Here is a 23019-nt window from a genome sequence, read left to right on the forward strand (position 1 = left end):
TTCCTGATCTAGGGATCAAACGCAGGTTTCCTGCCTTGGCAGGCAGATTCCTTACTGTCTGAGCCACCAGGGAACCCCATAAAACAGCTTAATCCCAGGACTTCCCACAAAGTATTAACATAGGTTAACACTGTACCACCTCTGCAGGATGCAAGGGTTCAATCCCTGGTTGAGGAACTAATATTCTGCAAGCCTTGCAGTGTGGCCAACAAAACCCCCCCAAAACAAAAACTGCCAACCCTCACATGGTTAAGGAAACTAAACTAAGAAATAAAAGATGCCTGCAAAAATCTAACTCTGCTAATGAGTGGCGAAGCCTGCACTGGGGCTCAGCCATCCCTGGTGGCTCAAACGATAAAGAGTCTGTCTGCAATGCAGGACATCTGGGTTCGATCCCTGGGTCGGGAAGATCCCCTGGAGGAGGAAATGGCAACCCGCTTCTGTATTCTTGCCTGGAGAGTTCCATGGACAGAGGAGCCTGGCGGGCTACAGTCCATGAGGCCGCAAAGAGTCGGACACAACTGAAGCGAGTCACACAACAACACGGATCCCATATCACAGCTTACAGCCTGCCCTGCGGGAGCACTGGGCAAGGGGCTGAGAAAGCCAGGACCAGGGACCCCTGCTCAGACCTTTCTTCTCTTTGTTTGGGCACAAGTGTGTCCACTTGCTATCCATGAAACGCAGAGTCACTCTCAGCCCTGCTCCTTTCCCACCTTTATCCGGTTCATACCAGGAGCACAGATGTCCCTGGCAGCTGCCATGATTGTGTGTCCGTGGACTGGAAGAGAAGGCAAAGGCCAGTGGCTGTTGGCAGGACGACTCACCTGGAACCTGCATTCTGAGCCTCTAATTTTAGTCCTAAGAGCAGCTACGCAGCACAGGAGGGCTGGCGGGGGCAGAAGTCCACGGTAAGGGGCAGGAGTCGTCGAGAGATTGTGGACCCAGCGGACCCTGCCAACAGCCTCCATTTTCCCACCCAGAAATTTCATTTCTGTCCCAGCCCTGAGTGTAGGGTGGGTGTGGAGAGCAGTTAGTCGGGGCAGGCCTGTGAGTTTTGCCCCACCCTCACCCTAACCAAGCCAACATGGTCCAGGACAAACAGAGGGAGCAGCCCTTTCCTTGCGCTGGACTTCCATCAATGAAGTGTCTGTGTGAGGTTGCTGTTGGTCCAGGTGGTCACTCCGGTCTGCTCCCTCATCCTGGGGTCTGGTCCATAGAGACGAGACAGAATGGCTCACCCTGGGGGTCTGCAGTCCCTGAAGCACCCCAGCCTCAGCCTCTGCTCAGATCCTGGCACGCCCCTCCCCCATACCTCCAGGCACAGGCTCAGCTGGAGCAGGGGATGACTCAGACTTGGGAAACTCTGTGGGAGGGGGGTCATGCATAACTGATGTGGCCAGGCCATAGGTGACATTCGGAATCCTGGCAGCATCTCCACCAGTGGTTTTACAGATGAGGATTACACAGAGAGGGAGATCTGATCCCAAGGCCCACACTCTACACCCAACATGGGCTTGGTGGAGCGGGGAGGGGGTGCCCCTGTCCACAAAACAGTGGGTGGGATGGCCCAGTAACCTGGTTGCTGGCCGTGCAACTCTGGGCAAAAGCCTAACCTCCCTTTGTGGGCTGCTGTGGGAATTCTCCATGCAGCGCAGTCGCAGAGCCCAAGGGGATCCCGGGCACTTCCTAAAGGGTACAAGGAATAACCCAGGCCTGAGCCTCCGGAACCCCGCGATCCTGCACGGCCCACCCCACCCCCCAAGCACCTGTTATGTACAGTTTTGACTTAGAAGTGAATTTTTGAAAGGGACCTTCGTGTCATCATCATTTAATGAAAAATCTCCACCATTTGCCGTGAACCGAAGACATCATGCCAAAACTTGAAGGAAGTCAAAAACATGAAATTCCATTTAGATCCTGGTGCCTACTGCAAGCTTGCTTCCTCCTGTAAAAATACTGCAAGCTTGCTTCCTCCTGTAAAAAGGTAAATGAATACACGGTCAGAAGGATATTAAGAAGCTAAGTGGCGGACTCCCATGGTGGCTCAGTGAATAAGAATCTGCCCACTAACACAGGCCACAGGAGTTACGTCCCTGGTCCAGGAAGATTCCACCCGCTGCGGAGCAACTAAGCCCCTGGGTCCCAATGACTGAAACCCAGGCGTCCTAAAAGCCCACGCGCCGCAACTCCTGAGCCTGAGTGTTGCAAATGCTGAAGCCGGTGTGCCTATGGCCTGCGCGCGCAGAAACCCATGCGCTGTAGTGAAGAGGAGGTCCCCTGGGGCAGCAAAGAAGACACAGGGCTACCGAAATTGAAAAAAAAAAAAAAAATTTTTTTAAATTTAAACAAAGGACGTTAAGTAGGCAGCTGTAAGTTCTAACTGGTTTAAGGGGTGAAAAGGAACCGGCAAAGTAGCGCTCGATCTCCACTGTCAAAGGAGCTGCGGGAGCTTCCTCCCCCACCCTCACCCGGCGCAGGTCTGCCGCTCTCCTCTCCGCCGGGTCCACACCCCTCCCAGGCCCCGCCTCCAGGGAGGGCGGGGCGGCCGCGCTACCCGCATTGGGCCACCGAGCGGGGCGGGGCCGGGGTCGGTGACGTCGCGCCGGGAATAGCCCGGGCTGCGGCGCCCAGGCCCGACGGAGAGCCAGGGTGGGCGCCGGGCGAAGCCGGGGCGCGCTCGGACCCCGGCCCCACCGCCCCAGCCTGCCGCCGCTATGTACGACCCCGAGAGCGGCTGGAGCCTGTCCTTCGCCGGCTGCGGCTTCCTGGGCTTCTACTACATCGGGGTGACCCGCTGCCTGAGCGAGCGCGCCCCGCACCTCCTCCGCCACGCGCGCAAGTTCTTCGGCGCCTCGGCGGGCGCGCTGCACTGCGCCTTGTTCCTCTCCGGGATCCCGCTGGGTAGGTCCCGGGCTCCGCGCCGGGATGGGGCGCGCGCTGGGAGCCGGGGCTGGAAGCGGGCCCTGCGGGGGTAAACCCGGGCTCTCCCCCAAACAGTTGCTTCCTCCAGTGCATCTTTTTTTTTGGCCCGGCTTCGGGGAGCCCTGAAAGCGGGGCGTGGAAACCCGGAGCGCATCCTCTTCTCAATTCCCTTTTGGCGCCCGGGCTTGGAGGAAGGCCCCCTCTCCGCTCCGGGACTGAGAGCCTGGTGGTCTCGGAGCGACGGGGAGGAGGGAGCATGACGGGGTCGGGGGAGCGGAGTTCCCATTTGCCCTGTGTGCGGCCAGGAGGGAGGTCTGGGGCTGTGTCCCAGGCATGGATGGGTACCTTCTTCCCTCTGGGGACTCGAGGGGCTGAGACACCCCCCTCTCCACCGCCCCCGAGGGCCTTTGAGCTCCGCCCAACCCTGGGGACTGGGGGGCGCCTGGGTGCCTCTCAGGTAGAAGGCAGCTTGCTGGTTTGGGGTGAAAGGGGGTTGAGGAGAGATGTTTTGGGGAGAGGAGAGGAATTAGCAAAGTTGTCTCCTCTCCTCCTTTCCTGGTGTTTGAGACCCTTTTGGGGACTGGACAGTCCCATCCCATCCTCCCCACCACGTCCCTGCACAGTGCCCTGGAAACAGGTCCTGGGTGTTTGAATCTTGTCCTAGTGAAGGTCTCCGTCCACTTGGGGACTGGAGGGAGGGGAGGACCGAGGCTGATGGCCAGCGGGCCTGAATTACTAGGGCCTGGCATCCTTGGCCTGTGGTTCTGGCCAGCGAGCAGAGCCTGGAGCGAGTGAGGCTGTTGGCGCCCACACTGGGCGATAGAGCTTCTTTTCACCGGCCCCTGTTTTACTGGGCTTCCTCAACAATTTACTTTTTGCTCTACCCGGGGACAGCTGTGTTGGGCACTGCCAGCAGGAAGTGACTGTTCCTGGAGGCCAGGAATCCCTTGCCAGTACTCACAGCCCTGCCATTGGATAGGATCAGTGAGCAGACCCTGGGCTGATTGCGAGGTGGGGATTGGGAGAGGCCACGCTGGCAACCGTCTCCATCGAGAGGAAGAGGGGCAAAGAGCAGGAAGCGTGACCTCAGGGGTGACTAGACTGGACACACAGACAGTCTGCGCAGCTTGGACTTGAGCTGTGATAAAAGCCAACCCTTGTGTCTCCGGCTTGTGACCTGGAGACATCCACGCAGTCAAATGTTTCATTGATTCGGATGCACAGACCCCAGCACCAGAAGTCGGCCGACTCCAGCCTGGAGGAGGTTCACAGGTAGAGGACAGGTGTAGTGGGGGTGCTGGGCTTGCAGGGGGAGGCTCGGGACCACCAAGGCCCCCAAAAGGGTCTGGAGGTTTTGGCAAGAACTGCTCCGCAGGGTCTGGGAGCCCTGGTTTTCTGCTTTAACTGCCTGTCTGACTTTGGGGAGCTCCGGGGAGCATTCCCAGGGCCTGTGGCTTGGGCAGGGTTCCTGAGCACACCTCTCAACCAGGGCTGACCTGGAAGGAGAGCCTGGCAGAACCAAGCAGCTCTGTGCAATCGTGTACCTTCTGTCTGGGCTCAAAAGGGCCACATGTGCAGGGAAAGCCCAGTGGAGTCGGAAGTGGGTCAGGGCCTGCTGGCGTGTCCGGGCCCTCTGTGTCCCCACATCCATGGATGACCAGGGCTCGGGCTGGCACTGCCTGCCAGGGCAGTGCAGGCCAGCAGAGGGGGCCAGGGCAGTGAGTGAGGTCAGATGGAGCATGAATGGGCCCTGTGTCCACTAGACGGTCTGGCAACTGTAGCATTAGAGGTTAAAAGTGTCTTTGGTGGCTCAGATGGTAAAGAATCTGCCTGCACTGCAGGAGACCCAGGTTCGATCCCTGGGTGGGGAAGATCCCCTGGAGGAGGGCATGGCAGCCCACTCCAGTATTCTTGCCTGGAGAATCCCCATGGACAGAGGAGCCACGAGGCTGAGTGACTCTTTCCCTTTCCAGAGGTTAAAAGTTAAGTCTGGGGACTTCCTTGGTGGTCCAGTAGCTAAGACTCCATGCTCCCAATGTGGGGGACCCGGGTTCCATCCCTGGTTGGGGAACTAGATCCCACATGTCACAACTAAGCGTTCTCATGCTGCAACTGGGAATTTGCATGCTGCATCGACCCCTGGGTCAGGAAGATCCCCTGCAGAAGGAAATGGTAACCCACTCCAGTATTGTTGCCTGGAAAATCCCATGGACGGAGAAGCCTGGTAGGCTACAGTCCATGGGGTCACAAAGAGTCGGACACGACTGAGCGACTTCACAATGGAAGAACTAGCATGCCACAATGACGATCGAAGATCTTCGCACCGTTCCGTGTGCTGCAACTAAGACCTGGTGCAGACAAATAAATAAGAAAATATGTTTTTGAAAGTTAAGTCCAGTTATTTATGAGGTGCTTCCTCTGGGTTGACCGTGTACAGATTTTAGTGTACCTAACCTTCTCTGTCTCCAAAATGTAGGTGAGTGTTGTTCCACATTAAAAACATACTGTCTGAGGCTCAGAAGCAGTGATGTAACGTGTTTAAGTTGCTCAGCTAGTAAGCGGTAGAGATGGGCTTCAAACTGGGGTCCCACTCTGCGCTTGCTCTCTGCTCCCTGCAGGGTTAGGCCCATCCATGCTCAACCTCTGATGCTGTGGGTTCCTGGCATCTGGCCTTGACGGAGGGATGAAGACGAAGAGAGGGCTCCCTGGGCCTCTGGAGGCTCGTTTCTCTGGCCCGGAGGGGGACGGGTTCAAGAATGGCTCTGACCAACAGGATTATGTATATCTTTATTTCCTAGTTGTTGTGGTTCAGTCACTAAGTCGTGTCTGATTCTTTGCCACCCCATGGACTGCAGCACACCAGGCTTCCCTGTCCTTCAGTATTTCCTGGAATTTGCTCAAATTCATGTCCATTGAATCACATGGAAGAAATAAAAGACATCAGTGAAATTTGTTTTATTTATCCCAGTATAGCCAAAATATTACTATTTTCACATCTAATCAATACAAAACATTATCCATGAGATAGTCAACATTTTTGTTGTTGTTACTGTCGTTCTAAGCCCTTGTGATCCCGTGTGTCTTTTACCCATCAGTGTGGACTAACCACATCTCAGGCTCAGGAACCACCGGCCAGATCAGGCAGCCCAGGCCGACACAAAGCAGCGGGCTGGCAGCTTCCTTGCCATCAGGTTTCTGGTCCCACCACAAAGCAATTGCCACCTCCAGGGTGGTACATTCCTTTGCATATTTCTCTCTCCACCCCCACCCCTCCCTTCTTCCCCACCCTGCCCATGCCCCACTTCACCCCCAACCCAGACCAGACATTGCAGATCGTCATGGACCTCGTCCAGAGTGCCAGGAGCAGGAACATCGGGATCCTTCACCCGGCCTTCAGTTTGAGCAAACATATCCGAGACGGTCTCCAGAGATACCTCCCTGACAACGTCCACCAGCTCGTCTCGGGCAAGATGGTCATCTCGCTTACCAGAGTGTCCGACGGAGAAAATGTGCTGGTGTCGGATTTTCATTCCAAAGATGAAGTCGTGGACGTAAGCGGCTTATCTGGGTACTGTCCAGTCGGAAGGGCCATTTTGTTTTGGAAGCAACACAGGGAGGGGCTGTTGTAAGCCAATCTGCCCCATTTTTTACTTAAGATGCAGGAGAACCTAGCGGGCCATGATGCTGGTTGGCTTCCTATACCAGAGTGGTGTAAACTGTGTGCCTCCAGTGGGCTGGTCCAGAGCATGTGCAAACCTGGGGTGTCCCAGACAGTGTCAGGTTCGAACAGTGTCTCCCTCTCCTTCACGACTTGGTTCATAACCTCCTGCTCCAGGGACCTTATGTGTGTGGCCCTCCTCCCAATGATGCCTGTTGCTTAATGAGGACCCGCCCAGTGAAGCCCCACAAGGGTGGGAGCGTGTCTTGGTTACCTCTGTCCCCTGGCTCTAGCACAGAGAAGATCATCGGCGATATCAACATACCCTTTGGGTTGGCTGGTATCTTTTGTGAGAATGCCTTGGGAGTCATTTCACTTAACACGGGTCCATAGGAGCAAGCTGCCTGGCGCATATAACCAGCCAGTGTCATCTTCCGCTTAACCTTGTTTCCGGGAGCGTTTTCTGGATATCCAGCACCTGCGCATTCCCACAGGAGCCATTTTCTCTCATTGCACCAGTGTTACGTCATGCTTAATGCTCACTAGCATGGTGAGACGCAGAGCGTGGTCCCCTGGGGACCTGCAGCAGCAGTATCTCCTGGGGGTGTTTTAGAACTGCAGGCTCTCAGGTCCCGCCTCCAACCTGCCGATCAGAATCTTAGGGGTGGGGCCCCGAGTCTGTGATTGGCCAAGCTTTCCAGGTGATTCTGATGAGTGTCAGTAATTGCAAAGCCCTGATCTAATCTCCCAGAGAAGGCAATGGCATTCCACTGCAGTACTCTTGCCTGGAAAATCCCATGGACGGAGGAGCCTGGAAGGCAGCAGTCCATGGGGTCGCTGAGGGTCAGACATGGCTTCACTTTCATGCATTGGAGAAGGAAATGGCAACCCACTCCAGTGTTCTTGCCTGGAGAATCCCAGGGACGGGGGAGCCTGCTGGGCGTCCGTCTATGGGGGTCACAAAGAGTCGGATGTGACCTAGCACACAAGCACGCTGAAATAACAAGTGTGTGGGCAGGCTCATCTTCCTCCATTCAGTAAAGCACCTGCTCTGCCAGCAGCGCTTTCAGGCTTATTGCTGTCCTTGCTTGTAGACGGCTTGTAAAGGCCCAGGGAGTGAAAGGCCGCCTGCTCTGGGCTGTGCTGTGGTCTCACTCTCTTTCGTCTTTGCAGGCCCTGTATTGTTCCTCCTACATCCCTCTCATCTTTGGCTTGATCCCCCCTTCCTTCAGAGGTGTGGTAAGTCCACTTTCAAACTGAGTTTCTGGGCATTCCCTGGTGGTCCAGTGGTTAAGACTTTACACTTTCATTGCCAAGGGCCTGGGTCCATCCCTGGTCCAGGAACTAAGATCTCATAAGCATCTTAAAAAAAAAAAGGAAGACAAGGCACTGGGCTCAGGCACCCTGGACCCCTGAGACCTGTCCCTAAATGAAGAAAGCCTTTTGCCTCTCAGCCTTCAGACAGAGATTCCATAGCTGAACCCCTTCCAAGCTCTCTTGAAGCAAAACCGACTTCATGTGGGATAATTAACTGCTTACCTGTAACATAAGCTGTTCACGTAATCTCCACTTGAGCACCGAAATAGGTGCCCGGTGGCCTACTTAGAGTATAAGATGCTCAAGAGTCAATTTACTCACTTACAGTTTTACTCTGAGGAGCTGAGAGTTTCAATCCTCTCTGCCTCTGACTCTGTCCATGGCTTTGAGCAGAGGCTGCCGACAGGGCTGTGGTTCAACACCCATGTAGACACATGTGGCTATTCCTGAGCACCGGCTCAGGAGGAAGAGCAGAAGTTGAGGTGTTGGTCCTGCAGGCTCTGGGCTGGATGCTGGGCCGCCTGGCAGCCACCTTCTAGGGCAGTGGTTGTCAGATAATTCTGTCTCCCTGTCCCAGGACATCTGGCGATGTCTGGAGACCGGTTAGGTTGTCACAGCTGTGGGAGAGAAGATAAGACGTCCCCATGTCTCAGCAGGAAGGCACTTCAGAAGCCCTTTCGGTTCACGCTTTAACAGCAGTATGGGCCTCACATTGCAAAGCAACTTGCAGAGGCAGGTTGTGAATAGCCTCACTTATGCCCCGGAGCTTCCACTAGACAGACACACAGCTGGCCCTATTTACAGATAAGAAAACCGAGGCCTGGAGCCATGAAGTGGTCACCTGCGGTTCTCACAGCTCCTGCGAGGCAGACAAATCTAGAATCAAGTGTCTGCTTTAGCCCATGTTGGCTGGGCCACGTTGACACGTTCCTTTATTTCTTTCTAACATTTATTTGCTGATTTGGCTGTACCAGGTCTCAGTTGCGGTAGTCTGGCTCTTCGGTTGGAGCATGCAAACTCTTAGCTGTGGTGTCCCCAGTCTAGGTCCCTGACCAGCTATTGAACCCGGGCCCCCTGTATTGGGAGTGTAGGATCTTAGCCACCGAGCCTCCAGGGAAGTCTTTGGACACATTTCTTAACTCTTAGATTGAATTGCAAACTGGGAGTCAATAATAGTGTGCGGTTGCAGCACTGCCGTGGAAATTGCCTGCAATAATGCAGCGAAGCGCCCAGCACAGAGCCTGGCACCCTTAAGTATTAGGTAAATATGGGTTGTTTTGTCGTTGTTATTGTCATCTTTGCACTTCCCCTTGGCTGCCCCCGCTGTGGTGCACACACGGTCACACCCTCAGTGTCCTCAGACAAAACCTGCTGAAAAGCAGAGCAGAGTGTTCTTGAGATTCCACTGAGCAAACTCAGAACATTCCTCCAGGACAGTTCAGGCTGGAGGAAAAATCCCACACGACAGAGTCATTGGACTTTACAACAGACCTTGAGGGGCAAAGGAGGGGATGTGTGTGTGTGTAACAGATGGACTTTGTTGTACAGCAGAAACTAAGACAGCATTGTGAGGCAGCTAGACTCCAGTAAACATGAATTTAAAAAAATAAAAAATAATTGAAAAACCAATCGCTTGTTTCCCCCCCAGTCTCAACCTTAACTCAACTTTCCTGACGTTGGGTTCCAAGTCCCTTTCTGCCAGTGAGGGTTTTGATGCTGACAAACAGCAACAATATAGAAACTAGTCCTGTGCGTGCACACCTAATCGCTTCTGTCCTCAAGGGAGGGTGCTCCTGATACCTAAGGCATGCCTGAACATGCCCGATGCTCTCCGGGACTCATTTTAGGCCAAAGTGTGCCCTGGCATTTCACCCTTCGGAAGGACTGGCTGGGGAAAGCCTCCCAGTTGTGATATTTGAAGGCCCCCCCACCCCCACCATGGGCACCGACAGCTGGGCTATGATGGTTTGAGCTTCGGGAATCATTCAAGATGTTGGTTTCATAGGTCCAGACTCGATCCAAACTGTAGCAAAACGTGCCTGCCCCAGCCTGGCTTTGGGCACTAGGGTTGTTCAAGGCTAGGAATACATTAATAGGAGGGCTTCCCAGGTGGCTCAGTGATAAAGAACCTGCCTGCCAATGCAGGAGACGCAAGAGTCTGGGTTTGACTCCTGGGTCGGGAAGATCCCCTGAAGTAGGAAATGGCACCCCCATTCCAGATATTCTTGCCTGGAGCATCCCATGGGCAGAGAGGAGCCTGGCGGGCCACAGTCCATGGGGTCGTAAAGAGCTGGAACAACAGAGTGCCTGAGTGCTTACCATGGAATATGGGGAAATGGATTCTCACAGCACTTACCCCAAATGCACCTTTCCTGTGGGTAAGATGCCATTTTTTAAGAGTGCAGGTCCCAGGTTGCCATGTCATTTAAGTCTCCAGCGCTGGTTCTCATTGCTCAGGTGTGGACAGAGAGTCAGGACCACAGGTTAAGTGTCTCGTCCAAGATTGCTCAAGCAGCAGCGGGCCTCTGGAATCGAACCCGTGACCATCTGTCTCCTTTCGGCCCGATCTACGTCACACCCTGCCCTGAGTGCACGCAGCGCCCCTAGTGGATGTGAGTTACACGGACTCGCCTGGGGGCGCTCCTGACTGGGCCCAGCCACGCGGCCAGGCGCCCGCCTCCGTGTGCCTCTTGCCCCGGCACTGTTCTGGTGCCGTGCGCACACTACGCAACAGCATGCGGCAGTCCTGAGTGCCAGCCTGCAGCCTGGCCTGGCACAGAAATGCTCACTGGGGATTTGCTGCAAGAGTTGTTCCAAATGCCCTCTTCTCTCACTAGGTCTGCCTGTGGCTCTGAGAAGTCTCTATCCCTAATCTGAAACACGCAGAAAACTCCAGCCCAGAGCTTCTGACAGTGTGTTTTTTTTTTTTCCTTCTCCCTTAAAAGCGATATGTGGATGGAGGAATAAGTGATAACATACCCTTCGTTGATACCAAAACGACCATCACTGTGTCCCCCTTCTATGGGGAGAGCGACATCTGCCCCAGAGTCAAGTCCACGTTCTTTCTTCACGAGGGCTTCACCAAGCTCAACATGTCCTTCTGCACAGAGAACCTCTACCTGGTGTTCCGGTCGCTGTTCCCGCCGGATGGCAAGGTGAGGGGGGCTCTGAGTTCTGGGGGTGCTGTTCTCCCCTTTGCATCCCTCTTTGCCAGGGGACCCAGCAGCTGTTCAGGCTTCCCTGATGGCTCACTGGGTAAAGAACCTGCCTGCAGTGCAGGAGACGCGGGAGATGAGGGTTCAGGCCCTGAGCCGGGAAGATCCCCTGAGTCGGGGGAAGGAAATGGCAAGCCACTCCAGTATTCTTGCCTGAAAAATCCCATGGACAGAGGAGCCTGGCAGGCTACAGTCTAAAGGGTCACAAAGAGTCGGACATGACTGAGTGAGCAGAGCAGCAGCTGTTCTCCACACTGACTGGACCAACAGCAACAAACCCCATCCTTGAAAAGGGACTCAGCTCCGGGCTGCCTCCTGCTGGCCACCAGAATCCTCTGGGGCCATTGAACCGGAGGGGTGGGGGTCGCCACTGAGATCCCACTTCCAGGGGCTATGGCTTAATATCCACAGCCTGAATCCATCTGCCATTGCAGGAGATGCAAGAGACTCGGGTTTGGTCCCTGGGTTGGTAAGATCCCCTGGAGAAGGAAATGGCAACCCACTCCAGTATTCTTGCCTAGGTTATCCCAAGGCAAATGAGCAAATGAGTTGGACATGACTGATCATAGCGCATCACAGCCTGGGCAGTAGGGTGTTTCTGTGTTTTATTTTTTTAATTATCCCAATGATTCTCTTTTGGCTCCACTGGGTCTTAGTTGTGGCACACAAGGTCCAGTTCCCTGACCAGAGGTTGAAACCCCCTGCCTTGGGCGTGCAGAGCCTGAGCCACCTGACCACCAGGCAAGTCCCCCAATGATTATTGGCAGCCATGGTCAAGAATTACACTGCGTTTGATGGTCTGATATTTTTTTTCTTTCCAGCTGTGCCTTGAGACTTGTAGGCTCTTGAGGGATTGAACTTGAGTCCTTGGCAGCGAAAGTGTGGAGTCTTAACCACTGGACCACCGGGAAATTCCCCGTTTAATCTGTTTTTTGATTGTCGCTATAGTGTGGTGGCCCTTACCACCCTGATATAGTAAGAAAGTTGGTAGAATCTGCACAGTGACAGCTCTCTGGGGAGAAAGAAGGCCATGCCATACAGCATACGTGACGGCGTGTGCTCACGGGTAGAGATAAGGCTGGACCTCAGCATTGGGTGCCCATGTGGTTTGGGTGCAGGGGAGGCAGCCCATGTCCCACGACAAGCATATCAGGCCCCGGTATTTGTGAGGATGGAGGCTCATCCAGGGACCAGAGGAACCAGCTCCCGTCACGCTGGGGTGCCAGCCCAGGCTGCTCGCGGAGCGGGTGTCGTTTGAGCGGAGTCCTACCAGGAAGCAGGGCTGCCTTCTCCTGGGAGCCCAGAGCCCTGTCCGCACGCAGCGTCAACTCGGAGCTCGGAGGGTTCCTGGCTCTGCACCTGCCGTCTTCAGGTGCTGCTGAACGGAATGGCGCTTAGTGACTCCACCTGCGGTTCACGTCACGTGGTTTGTCCACAGGTGCTTGGAGAGCTGTGCCTTCAAGGATACGTAGACGCGCTCAGGTTCTTGGAGAAGAATGGTGCGTATGGTGAGGGCGGCAGCCACGCCCTTTGAGCAAGTTTTCTGTTCAGTCTTGGTCACCAGGGGAGCTGTGCTGGCGCTGTCACTCAGTGCTCAGCACAGTCACCGGCCATCTGGCTCGGCCCTGAGAGAGAGGAAATCATTGCCCCCATTTTACAGATGGAGACATGGAGGCAGCCACGGCCTGCACTCTGGGGAGCAGAGCTGACCCTGCAGAGGCCACAGCCCCGGGGCTCCTTTCCCTCTGCAGTGTCCCTGTCTGCCAGCCGAAGGCAGCTCCTTTGTTTTGCGTTTTGCTTGAACAATTGTGAACTTCAGTTTGATGAAGAAGGAAGAGAAACGGTTTCTGGGTCTCAGGTGAAGCCATCAGGAGAGCTGCCTCCAGCCAGGTGTGGGCCATGCCCACCAGCCCAGCTGTGTTCTGGGGAAAGGTCCTGCCTGGTCTGGGCTGGGGAACTTGGGTTCTTCAAATGTTAGTGTGGAACCAAGCCTTAGTTATGTTTTGAGCTATTTTTCCCTAACGGTTGCTACAGTCACTGATCCTCTGAATTAGTCTTTGTCCTAGATCGAGGAGCTGGTGTGGTTCATGGGACACACATGTATTTATCTGCTCAGAAAGTGCTTCCTGCATACCTTCTGGGCGCTAAGCAGTTGGCTGTGTGCTTGGGACTCCACAGTGGATAGACAGATGTAGCCTCTGCCTTCCTGGAGCTTAGTCTTGAGATTGGGGAGGGGGCCAGGTACATAAATAGGAGGCTGACAGAGGGCTCAGTGCCCAGCAGGAACGTACAGGACGCTGTAGGTTCAGCTGGGGTTCAGTTAGGGGAAGGGGGCTGGGGTTCTGCAAGGCAGGGGAAAGCAGGACTCCTGGGAGGATGCGAATCCGCAGTGATGCTTTGAGGGTACACAGGCATGTTCTAGGCATGGGGGGTGTGAGCATGAGTGCTGCAGACAGGTAGTCTGTTCGAGGTGGAAAGAGGCATGTGTCATGAGTGGTGGGGGTGGGGGACAGAGGAACAGAAAAGAGGGGGGCAGGAATGGGGGTGAATGGAAAGAGGGGCAAGGCTGGGCCTCGTGGAGGTGGAGAGGGGCTTGCATCTCACAGCCATAGAGAGCCAGGGAGGGCTGCTGACCCAGGGGTGAGGGCAGGCAGAGGGAGCTTTGCCAGGGCCCCTGGCTGCAGTACAGAGAGGGTGAGGCCAACATCCTCTGTCAAGGTGGCCACCATGGGCTCGGCTGGGGTCACGGCAGCAAGGGTGGTAGACGGGGCCCGAGGGGACAGGACTTGGAGATGACTGACCAGAGATTCCCGAGGAGGAGGACTCGGGGATGAAGTCCTGCCCCTGGCTTCTGTGGCTGGGACCGGAGCAGGGGGCGGTGCTCATGGTTTGGGCCCTTGGGAGGGCACCGGTACTGCAGGAAAGCTCGAGAGCCCCATGTGTGGTGCCCTGGGACAGATTTAGGTGGTTGGGCAGGAGGCACTGGGCCTTCCCAGGTCACGCTCGTGGTAAAGAGCCCCCTGGCCAATGCGAGAGTTGCAGGAGACACAGGTTTGTTCCTGGGTCAGAAAGACCCCCTGGAGGAGGGCCTGGCAACCCACTCCAGTATTCTTGCCTGGAGAATCTCCATGGACAGAGGAGCCTGGCGGGCTACAGTCCACAGGGTCTCAGAGTTGGACACGAATGAAGTGACTTAGCATGCATGTACGCAGGAGGCATAGTGATGTCAGCGTTCGAGGTTCTAGAAAGCAGGTCTGGACTGGGATTGAAATTTGGGAGCCACCTGGGAATAAAAGACAACGAGGGACCCTATAGAAGTGCTAGGTGACTTTGGGCAAGCCCCTTCTCTCTCTGGGCCTCTGTTTCCACATCTGTAGCAAGAGGAGTTTGGAGTAAATGATGCCGACTGATTCTTAGTAATTCTAAATCCTGGCGTGGGGCTGGGCGCTTGCAGCATGGGTGCTGGGTTTGGGTTTAAGGATCTAAGCCAGGTTCTGCCTCGGTCAACCTGGCTTCCTTGGGGTTCAGCAGAGGATGCATGGGGGCGGGACAGGTGTTCCCTGGAAACAGATTCTCTGACACATTCCTAAGAGAGAATAAGTCCCCGGAGGCTGAGCTGTGTGTCTGTCAGAGGCTGGAAAGATGCAAAGGAGTCGAAGTGGAAGGTGTAGCTTGGGAGTGAGGCGGGGGGCATGCAGGGCCAGCCCCTGGGCTTTTAACCCGAGGTTGGAAGCGAGAGGTGAGCCAGGGGAGGTGTGGGCATCCAAGTCTACCCGTCCCACTGTCCCCACCCAGTGTGAGAGCAGGAATCACCCACTGGGATCAGCCCCTGAGCCCTGGCACCCAGGGCAGGGCCGGCACACACTCCCCAAACTGTGGCTTCTTCTCAAGGTCGTGTGATGGAAGGGTGCCATCTTTGACGTCAGACCCGGGTTCGAATATCGCTCTGCCGCCTGTCGGCTGTGTGTCTTTAGGCAAATCGCTTCCCTTCTCTGGGCATCTGATTCCTCGGCATTCAGCGGGGAGCAGCTGCGTGGCTGCTGCAGGGCCTGGAACACTGGGCTTCACCAGTGGTTCAGCTGTTATAAATCGTCCTTTCCGCTGAACCTCATGAGTCCGCATGTGGCTGTAGAGCCCACGAGGCTGGTGCATGACGGAGCCAGCTGCCCGCCTCATCCGTCCAGCTTCAAAGGCCCACACGGCGCTCTCCCTGTTGGGAGTAGTGGTCCTTGTTCAAGGTGGAGCAGGGGGGATCCCAGGCGGGTTACTCCCAGGTGGATCCCCGCTGCGTACTAATAACAGGCCTGTTCGCTTCCTCTAACTGGGTGGGCAGGGTGGCTGGGCAAGTAGTGGCCCTGCTGCCTGAGATCGCCTGATGGGTTGTGTCTCTGTGCCCTTCGCAGGCATCTGTGACGGGCCCCATCCGTGCCTGAGCGCGTCCCCGGCTGAGTCGGAGCCCGGGAGCCTGGAGCCTTTTCCGGGTGTGGCCACCTGGGAGGCGGGGCCTGAGTCAGTCGAGCTGCTGGACCACGTGCGCCTCAGCGTGCTGTCCTGGGACGAGAGCGTCCTGGAGACCCTGTCGCCCAAGCTCATCACGGGTACTGGCTCTGGGGGCGGGGAGGGGGAGCACAGAGGCGGTGGTGGTCGGTGACCCTTTCAGAGGAGGAAGGGCGGCTTCCCTGTGAACTGTGACGGTCGAGCCGCGCTGCTCGGGAAGACACAGGGCAGAGTGACCAGCGCAGGTCGGTCGGGACCCCCACCTCCGCGCATGGACCTCCCATCCCCCTGGGTCCTTGCTTTGTCTCCCTTCCCATGCGGCCATGGCCAAAAGGAAACAAACTCCAGCTGAGTTTTTATTTTATTTATTTATTTATTTTTAACACCAGAAACATTTTATGTTGGGGTGGAGCTGATTAACACTGTCGGGATAGTTTCAGGTGAACAGGGAAGGAACTCGGCCACACAGGCATCCGTTTTCTCTCAAACCCTCCTGCCATCCAGGCTGGCACATAACATTGCAGCTAGGTTTTTTTGTTTTTTTGTTTTTTTTAAATTTAATTCATTTTTGGTTGCACTGGGTCTTCGTTCCATCTAGTCAAAGCTATGGTTTTTCCAGGAGTCATGCATGGATGTGAGAGTTGGGACTATTGAGAAAGCTGAGCGCAGAAGAATTGATGCTTTTGAACTGTGGTGTTGGAGAAGACTCTTGAGAGTCCCTTGGACAGCAAGGAGATCCAACCAGTCCATCCCAAAGGAGATCAGTCCTGAATACTCATTGGAAGGACTGATGCTGAAGCTGAAACTCCAATACTTTGGCTACCTGATATGAAGAGCTGACTCACTGGAAAAGACCCTGATGCTGGGAAAGATTGAAGGCAGGAGGAGAAGGGGATGACAGAGGATGAGATGATTGGATGGCATCACTGACTCAATGGACACGAGTCTGAGCAAGCTCCGGGAGTTGGCAATGGACAGGGAGGCCTGGCATCCTGCAGTCCATGGGGTCACAGAGTCAGACACGACTGAGCGACTGGACTGAACGGGGTCTTTGTTGCTGTCCCTGAGCGAGCGGGGGCTGCTCTTGGTTGTGGTGCCCAGGCTCCTCGTTTCGGGGGCTTCTCCAGGGCGTGGGCTCCGTCATTGCACCGCAAGGGCTCAGTAGGCGTGGCACACAGGCTTAGCTGCCCCCCAGCATGTGGGATTCTCCTGGACCAGGGATAGAAGCCATGTCCCCTGCACTGGCAGGAGGCTCCTTATCCGCTGGACCACCAGGGAAGTCCTCTGCCTGACTTCTGAGTTAGCCTGCTGTGCTCTCTGCTCGAAAGCCCAAACACATTGGGTTTCGAGGGGGACTCCTAGGGGTGGCCTGTGGCCTTTGACGATGCTGTTTGCTGTCTGTCCTCTCATCTCAAAGCCTTCTCTCTCTTGAGGAGCCCCTCCTAACTTCTTCCTCCTCCCCAAACCACAGTTTTGAACCTTCACTGAAGGTGACGCATTTTATCGTGTCATCACAAACTATCTGATGGACAGATGAGTGCACCGTCGTTTCCAGTCAGGCTTTTGGGGAATGCTCAAAGCTGGCTCACTGGAAAAGCCCCTGATGCTGGGAAAGATTGAGGGCAGGAGGAGAAGGGGGCGACAGAGGATGAGACGGTTGGATGGCGTCACTGACTCGATGCAAATGAGTTTGAGAAAACTCCGGGAGATGGTGAAGGACAGGGAAGCCTGGCGTGCTGCAGTCCACAGGGTCACAAAGAGTCAGACACAACTGAACAGCTGAATAAAACAAAGATGAAAGGGATGCTGTTTCTTGCCTCAGGTACTAATATCCTAGCAATCACACTGACCAGCAGCTACTCAGGTTATTGTGATCTGAGGCATCGTGAGGTCATCACAAAGGGAAAATAGAAGGCTAGGGGTTCCAGGTGGAAGAGTGGAATCCGATTGCAGATGCAAAGAAAAGCTCATGAAGCCTGGGCTGGGGAGATCTGAGACATTTGTGTCTGCCTCCAAAAGTAATTTAAAGTAGTAGTGAAGTGGGATTTCCATTCTGGAAGACTCAGTGCAGTGGTTAAGACTCAATGCAGCTCTCAAAGCAGGGGGCCCAGGTTCAATCCCTGGTCCAGGAACTGGATACCACATGCCACAGCTAAGATTCAGCACAGCCAAATAAATTTAATAAATAAAAAAATAAAGTAGTAATGTGGTAGTGAAAGCTGCTCAGTTGTGTCCAACTCTTTGTGACCCCATGGATTGTAGCCCAGCAGACGCCTCTGTCCATGAAATTCTCCAGGCGAGAATACTGGAGTGGGTTGCCATTCCCTTCTCCAGGGAGTCAGTTTAAAGGAGGCTCTTTAAAAGGGCTTCCCTGGTGGCTCAGAGGGTAAAGCATCTGCCTGCAATGCAAGAGACCTGGGTTCGATTCCTGGGTCAGGAAGATCTCCTGGAGAAGGAAATGGCAACCCATTCCAGCATTCTTGCCTGGAAAATCCCATGGTCAGAGTAGCCTGATAGGTTACAGTCCATGGGGTCGCAGAGTCGGACATGACTAAGAGACTTCACTTTAACAGGGATCCTGTGTCCTGTCGGTGATCCAAGGGCTGTGTAGGCACATCCCACATCTGACCTCATTTGTGATAGCTTCTGATTCCTTCCCTGGTGACTCAGATGGTAAAGGACCCACCTGCAATGTGGGAGACCTGGCTTCGATCCCTGGGTTGGGAAGATTCCCCTGGAGAAGGGAACAGCTGCCCACTCCAGTATTCTGGCCTGGAGAATTCCATGAACAGAGGAGCCCGGCAGGCTACAGTCCATGGAGTCACAAAGAGTGGGACACGACTGAGAAATTTTCACTTTCACTTTTTCACTTTCTGATTGCTAAGCTGCCAGGATTGGTAGGATTTATAGAAATTCCAGGCACCAGCTGGGGAAGGTGGCTTGGTTTTTACGCTGGTGGGAAACAGACCTCCAACTTGTGTTTTTCAGCACTGAGAAAGGCAGTCAGAAACCAAGATGGGTACATAAACAAGATTTGCAACTTCTTACCAGTTAAGATCATGTCCTATGTAATGCTGCCCTGTACGCTGCCCGTGGAGTCTGCCATTGCTGTGATCCAGAGGTGAACGCTTTCCGTGGCTTTCTGGCTTCCTCTCGGGGCTGGGGGGTAGGGTGAGGATTCAGTGAACGGAGTCACACTGGGGGCTCAGTGCAGAGCCTGGGTCCTTACACATCTGGGTGGAGCTCACAGTCTGCGTGGAACACCCTGGAAAGGTGCCTGGTTGGCGAGCCCCCGGCCACCCCAGCCCCTTTCTCATTGCTCCTGCAGGTTTGTCCCTTCTTGTAGGTCTATGTTTTTGGGAGGGAGGGGGATTTATTCCTAGTGTGTTGGAAGGATCCCGAGGCTTACACTGTGTGGCTGCTGGATTCCTGGGCATTTGTTTTCCCTCCATTTTCTTCAGATTTTCTTTAGTATTTATTTTCTTTTCAGCAACTTAGTCAGTATATCTTTCAGTCTGTCTGTTTAAAAGTCCCAAAGTGAAAGTGAAGGTCGCTCGGTCATGTCCGATTCTTTGCGACCCCATGGACTACAGTCCATGGAATTCTCCAGGCCAAGAATACTGGAGTAAGTAGCCTTTCCCTTCTCCAGGGGATCTTCCAAACCCAGGAATCAAACTGGGGTCTCCTGCACTGCAGGCAGATTCTTTACCAGCTGAGCTATGGGGGAAGCCCTTAAAAGTCCCAGCCGTCCTTCAAAATCCGGGTCAGTTCTCGGGCTCTGCTGGACCTCCCAGATCCCTCCACAGCGCTGCCAGTCAGTTACCTGCCTTGCCCTGGGAGGAGGGCTGGCTGCTCTGGCATATTTTTCCCTTCCTTTCCTTTTGTTTTAAAAAAGTAGTTTGATGACTTCTTTTATTTGTTTATTGTGGTCATGCTTGGTTTTCAGACCAGGATGCACGTCAGCTTCTCCAGTTGTGGTGAGCGGGCTTAGTTGCCCTGTGGCATATGTGATCTTAGTTCCCTGACCAGGAATCGAACCCTCGTCCCCTGCAATGGAGGGCAGATTCTTTACCACTGGACCACCAGGGAAGTCCCTTGACATTTCTTTTTTTTTTTTTTTAACACCAAAAACATTTTTATGGGGGTATAGTCAATTAACAATGTTGTGATAGTTTTGGGTGAACAGTGAAGGGACTCAGCCATACATACACCCATATCCATTCTCCCCCATAACCCCCTCCCAAGCAGGCTGGTGCATAACACGGAGCAGAGTTCCATGTGGTATACAGTAGGTTTTTCTTTCTTTCTTTCTGTTTTTAATGGAGGAGACCCAGATTTGATTCCTGGGTTGGGAAGATCCCCTGGAGGAGGGAATGGAAACCCACTCCAGCATTCTTGCTTGGAGAATCCCAGGGACAGAGGCTCCAGTCCCTGGGGTTGCAAAGAGTCAGACACTGCTGGGCAGCTAACAGTTTCACTTTAGAAACATTTCTTTATTTCTGGCTGTGCTGGGTCTTCACTGCTGCACGGGCTTTTCTCTAGTTGTGGAGAGGGAGGGCTGCTCTCCGGTTGCAGTGCGTGGCTTCTCATTGCAGCGACTCCTCTAGTTGCTGAGCACAGGCTCTCGGGCACGTGGGCTTCAGCAGTCACAGTTCCCGGGGTCTAGAGCGCAGGCTCAGCAGTTGTGGCGCACGGGCTTAGTTGCCCCTCAGTGTGTGGGACCTTCCTGGAGCAGAGCTCGAACTCGTGCTTCCTGTGTTGGCAGGTGGGCTTTGCCACTGAGCCATCAGGGAAGTCGGCCGCTGACATTTCCTGAAGCCCGAGACGTGGGGTCCTTTTTGTGTCCGGGGTCTTGGAAGCCTGGAGAGCAGAGGTCAGGCCTCCTTGGCAGCTTCCTCTGCGGGCATGCATGTGGCTGAGCACCTTCGATGTGGGTGCAGGGGGTGGTGTTTCAATGAGAAGATGCTGTGCAGGGAGTGGTGTTTCAACCAGAAGGTGCTGTGTCAGGGTCCATGTTGCCCTGGAGGAGCGGGGTCTTGGAAGACCCAGGCCTTTTATCTCCATGCAAGTCGCTTGAGCTTTCCTGAATCAAAGTGGCCTCATTTTGCTCTGGGGCTTTTAGGCGGGCTTGCCTTGCGGAATTTATCAGCTTGGGGTTAGAAGTGGCCCTGGCAGTACCTGCACGATGGCACTGTCGTCAGATGTCTGCCTTCGGGTGGGGTTCCTCTGGTCCTTTTTGCTGTGGCTTGTCTTCACCCACGTACGAGCTGTGCGTCTCTGCGTTTCCTTCCTGCAGACTGGTGACGTGGCTTCCAGACATGCCCAGTGACATCCAGTGGCTGTGGTGGGCCACCTCCCACGTGTGTTCTCAAGCCATGGTGCGTCTGCTCCCCACTTCCAGGTAAGTGATTTGCTTGTGGGTCTGGGGGCCCACTAGGCACCCTCTCATCTGCTCAGGCCTCACGTGCCATGCTAGGAATGTCATCAGGCCCCAGAGAGGAGGCAGGGACCGTGTCCCCTGGTGCCAGAGGCCCTGCCTTACAGGAGGCAGCTGAGCCCATCAGAGGTCCCATGGTGTCTGCTGGAAGCTAGTGACCAAGACTCATCTGCAGAGGGTGTGCTGAAGCCCTGGGAGGTATGTCCATGGAGTGTAATTTTTTAAAAAGTTATTTATTTAGCTGGGCCAGGTCCTAGTTTCAGCACGTGGGATCTTGAGTTGTGGCATGTGGGGTCTAGTTCCCTGACCAGGGATTGAACTCTGGCCCCCTGCACTGGGATCACCGAGTCTTAGCCACTGGACAGCCAGGGAAGTCCCCCACTGAGCCCATTTTGATGGCAGAGGAGGGAGGAGCTGGCTGATGGAGCAGGGGCAGGGCCAATGGACAGGTAGCATTGGTTTGCCTAAAGGGAGTGGCTCTGGGTACTGGTAGCACGGGGAGGGGGTGAGGCAGGGAGAGAGGGGCAGGGCCCCTCTGTGTGTGTGTCTGTATGTGCATGTGTGCGCATCTGTTAATGCAAATTCCCGTCTGACCGTAGACTCCCTGAATCCCGGTCTCTTGGGCTGGAACCCAGCCACCTGCATCGTTAACATGGTCCGGGTACTGCTGCTACCCCTTCCTGAATTCTGAAAACTAATGAAGAGCAAGAAGGGCCTGGTTCCAGTCATGATTCTGGGATTTTTGTCCTGAAACTCGTTGACCTTGGCTTCCTCCCCTGTTCACTGGGGCTGATCCTCCTCACCTCATTAGGTGTCTGCGAGGCTTTGGGGAGCCCCCAGCTCAGTCCTGACACATGGCAGGTGCTTGGGAGACAAGCCCTCCAGTTTTTCTATCAACAGACGTGGAAGGTTTAAAGTAGGGATGGAGGGGTCTGGCTTGTGCTGGGAAAATGACAGTAGAGGCATTGCGGAGGCTGGATCCCCAGAGAGGGCAGAACTGGCCCAATGAGGGGAAGGGCTTGCTCTCCAGAGAAACTGGAGGACTGAGCGCTGTCCGCAGGCTCCAGGTCCGAAGGAAGATAGCAGCTGCGAGGCGCTGCTGAGCTCCAGCCTGGTCGGCAGGCAGGAGCAGGGGGTGGGGGGGATGGCAGTGTGGCTGCAGAAGGCCACCCAGGCGGGTGAGCTGGTGTGCGTGGGGGTGACCGATGGGCTCCTCCGGGCCTGTGCACGTCCATTGGGAGGTATCCAGGTGGCTGGGAGGCCCACAGATTTGGAGGCCTGGGATGGTGATGTCAGCCCAGTATGGGGATGGGGGACCCGAGGAGGCAGTGGACTTGGGCTGGGCCACCCTGCAGACCCCAGACCATCATCCCCACTGACACTGCAGACCAGAGCGGCAGGTCGGCGGCTGAGTCGGAATTCTTCGTTTGTTTCAGATCCCAAATCCCAACAAGCGGCCAACGGCCTTCCTCCACAAACCAGAACACCGTGGGCGACCGCCAGGCTCTCTGTTCCTCCGTGGACCCAGACGTCCGCCCTGTGGACGTCCCGCAGAGGCCAGAGCTGACACCTGTGATGTACGCAGAATGACCTTCATGCTGAGTTTGTAGTGTCCTGAAACCAAAGGCAATCTTTCTGTCTTACAAAGAGCTTGGAAGCTACTCTTGGTGTGCGCGGTGGGTGCAGAGCTCGGGGATATCCAGGATATGCGTCTCTGAGTATCGTTGGCTCAGCTGGGAAACTGCACAGGGGCGACCGGTGTGGGGGAGTCCGCGACTGACTTGTCGCCCACTCAGCTGTCCCGAGCAGGCTCCTAGGGTGACTGGTGTTTGGATCGGGGACCTTGCGGCGGGGAGCTGGGCTGCCCTTTGTGCAGTCTTGGGGGTTGTGGGAAGGATTGTGGTCCCATCTCTCTGTACAGAAAGCAGTCAGTGTCAGGCGAGGTGGGGTGCCATCCTCCCGAGGACACC

General features: G+C 55.0%; 1 protein-coding gene across 1 annotated transcript; it reads left to right on the forward strand.

Moving 5' to 3' along the window:
• The first annotated feature begins 2717 nt into the window (after positions 1 to 2717).
• Positions 2718 to 22616, forward strand: PNPLA3 (patatin like phospholipase domain containing 3). Its single transcript, XM_052640649.1, is given in 10 exon segments — positions 2718 to 2904; positions 6244 to 6476; positions 7757 to 7822; positions 10846 to 11055; positions 12554 to 12614; positions 15519 to 15713; positions 18601 to 18733; positions 20909 to 21013; positions 22486 to 22543; positions 22545 to 22616. Coding segments are annotated over 10 exon segments (1320 nt in total).
• Positions 22617 to 23019: the final 403 nt, after the last annotated feature.

The sequence above is a fragment of the Budorcas taxicolor genome, chromosome 5 (genome assembly GCF_023091745.1).
Source record: "Budorcas taxicolor isolate Tak-1 chromosome 5, Takin1.1, whole genome shotgun sequence".
Taxonomy (NCBI): domain Eukaryota; kingdom Metazoa; phylum Chordata; class Mammalia; order Artiodactyla; family Bovidae; genus Budorcas; species Budorcas taxicolor.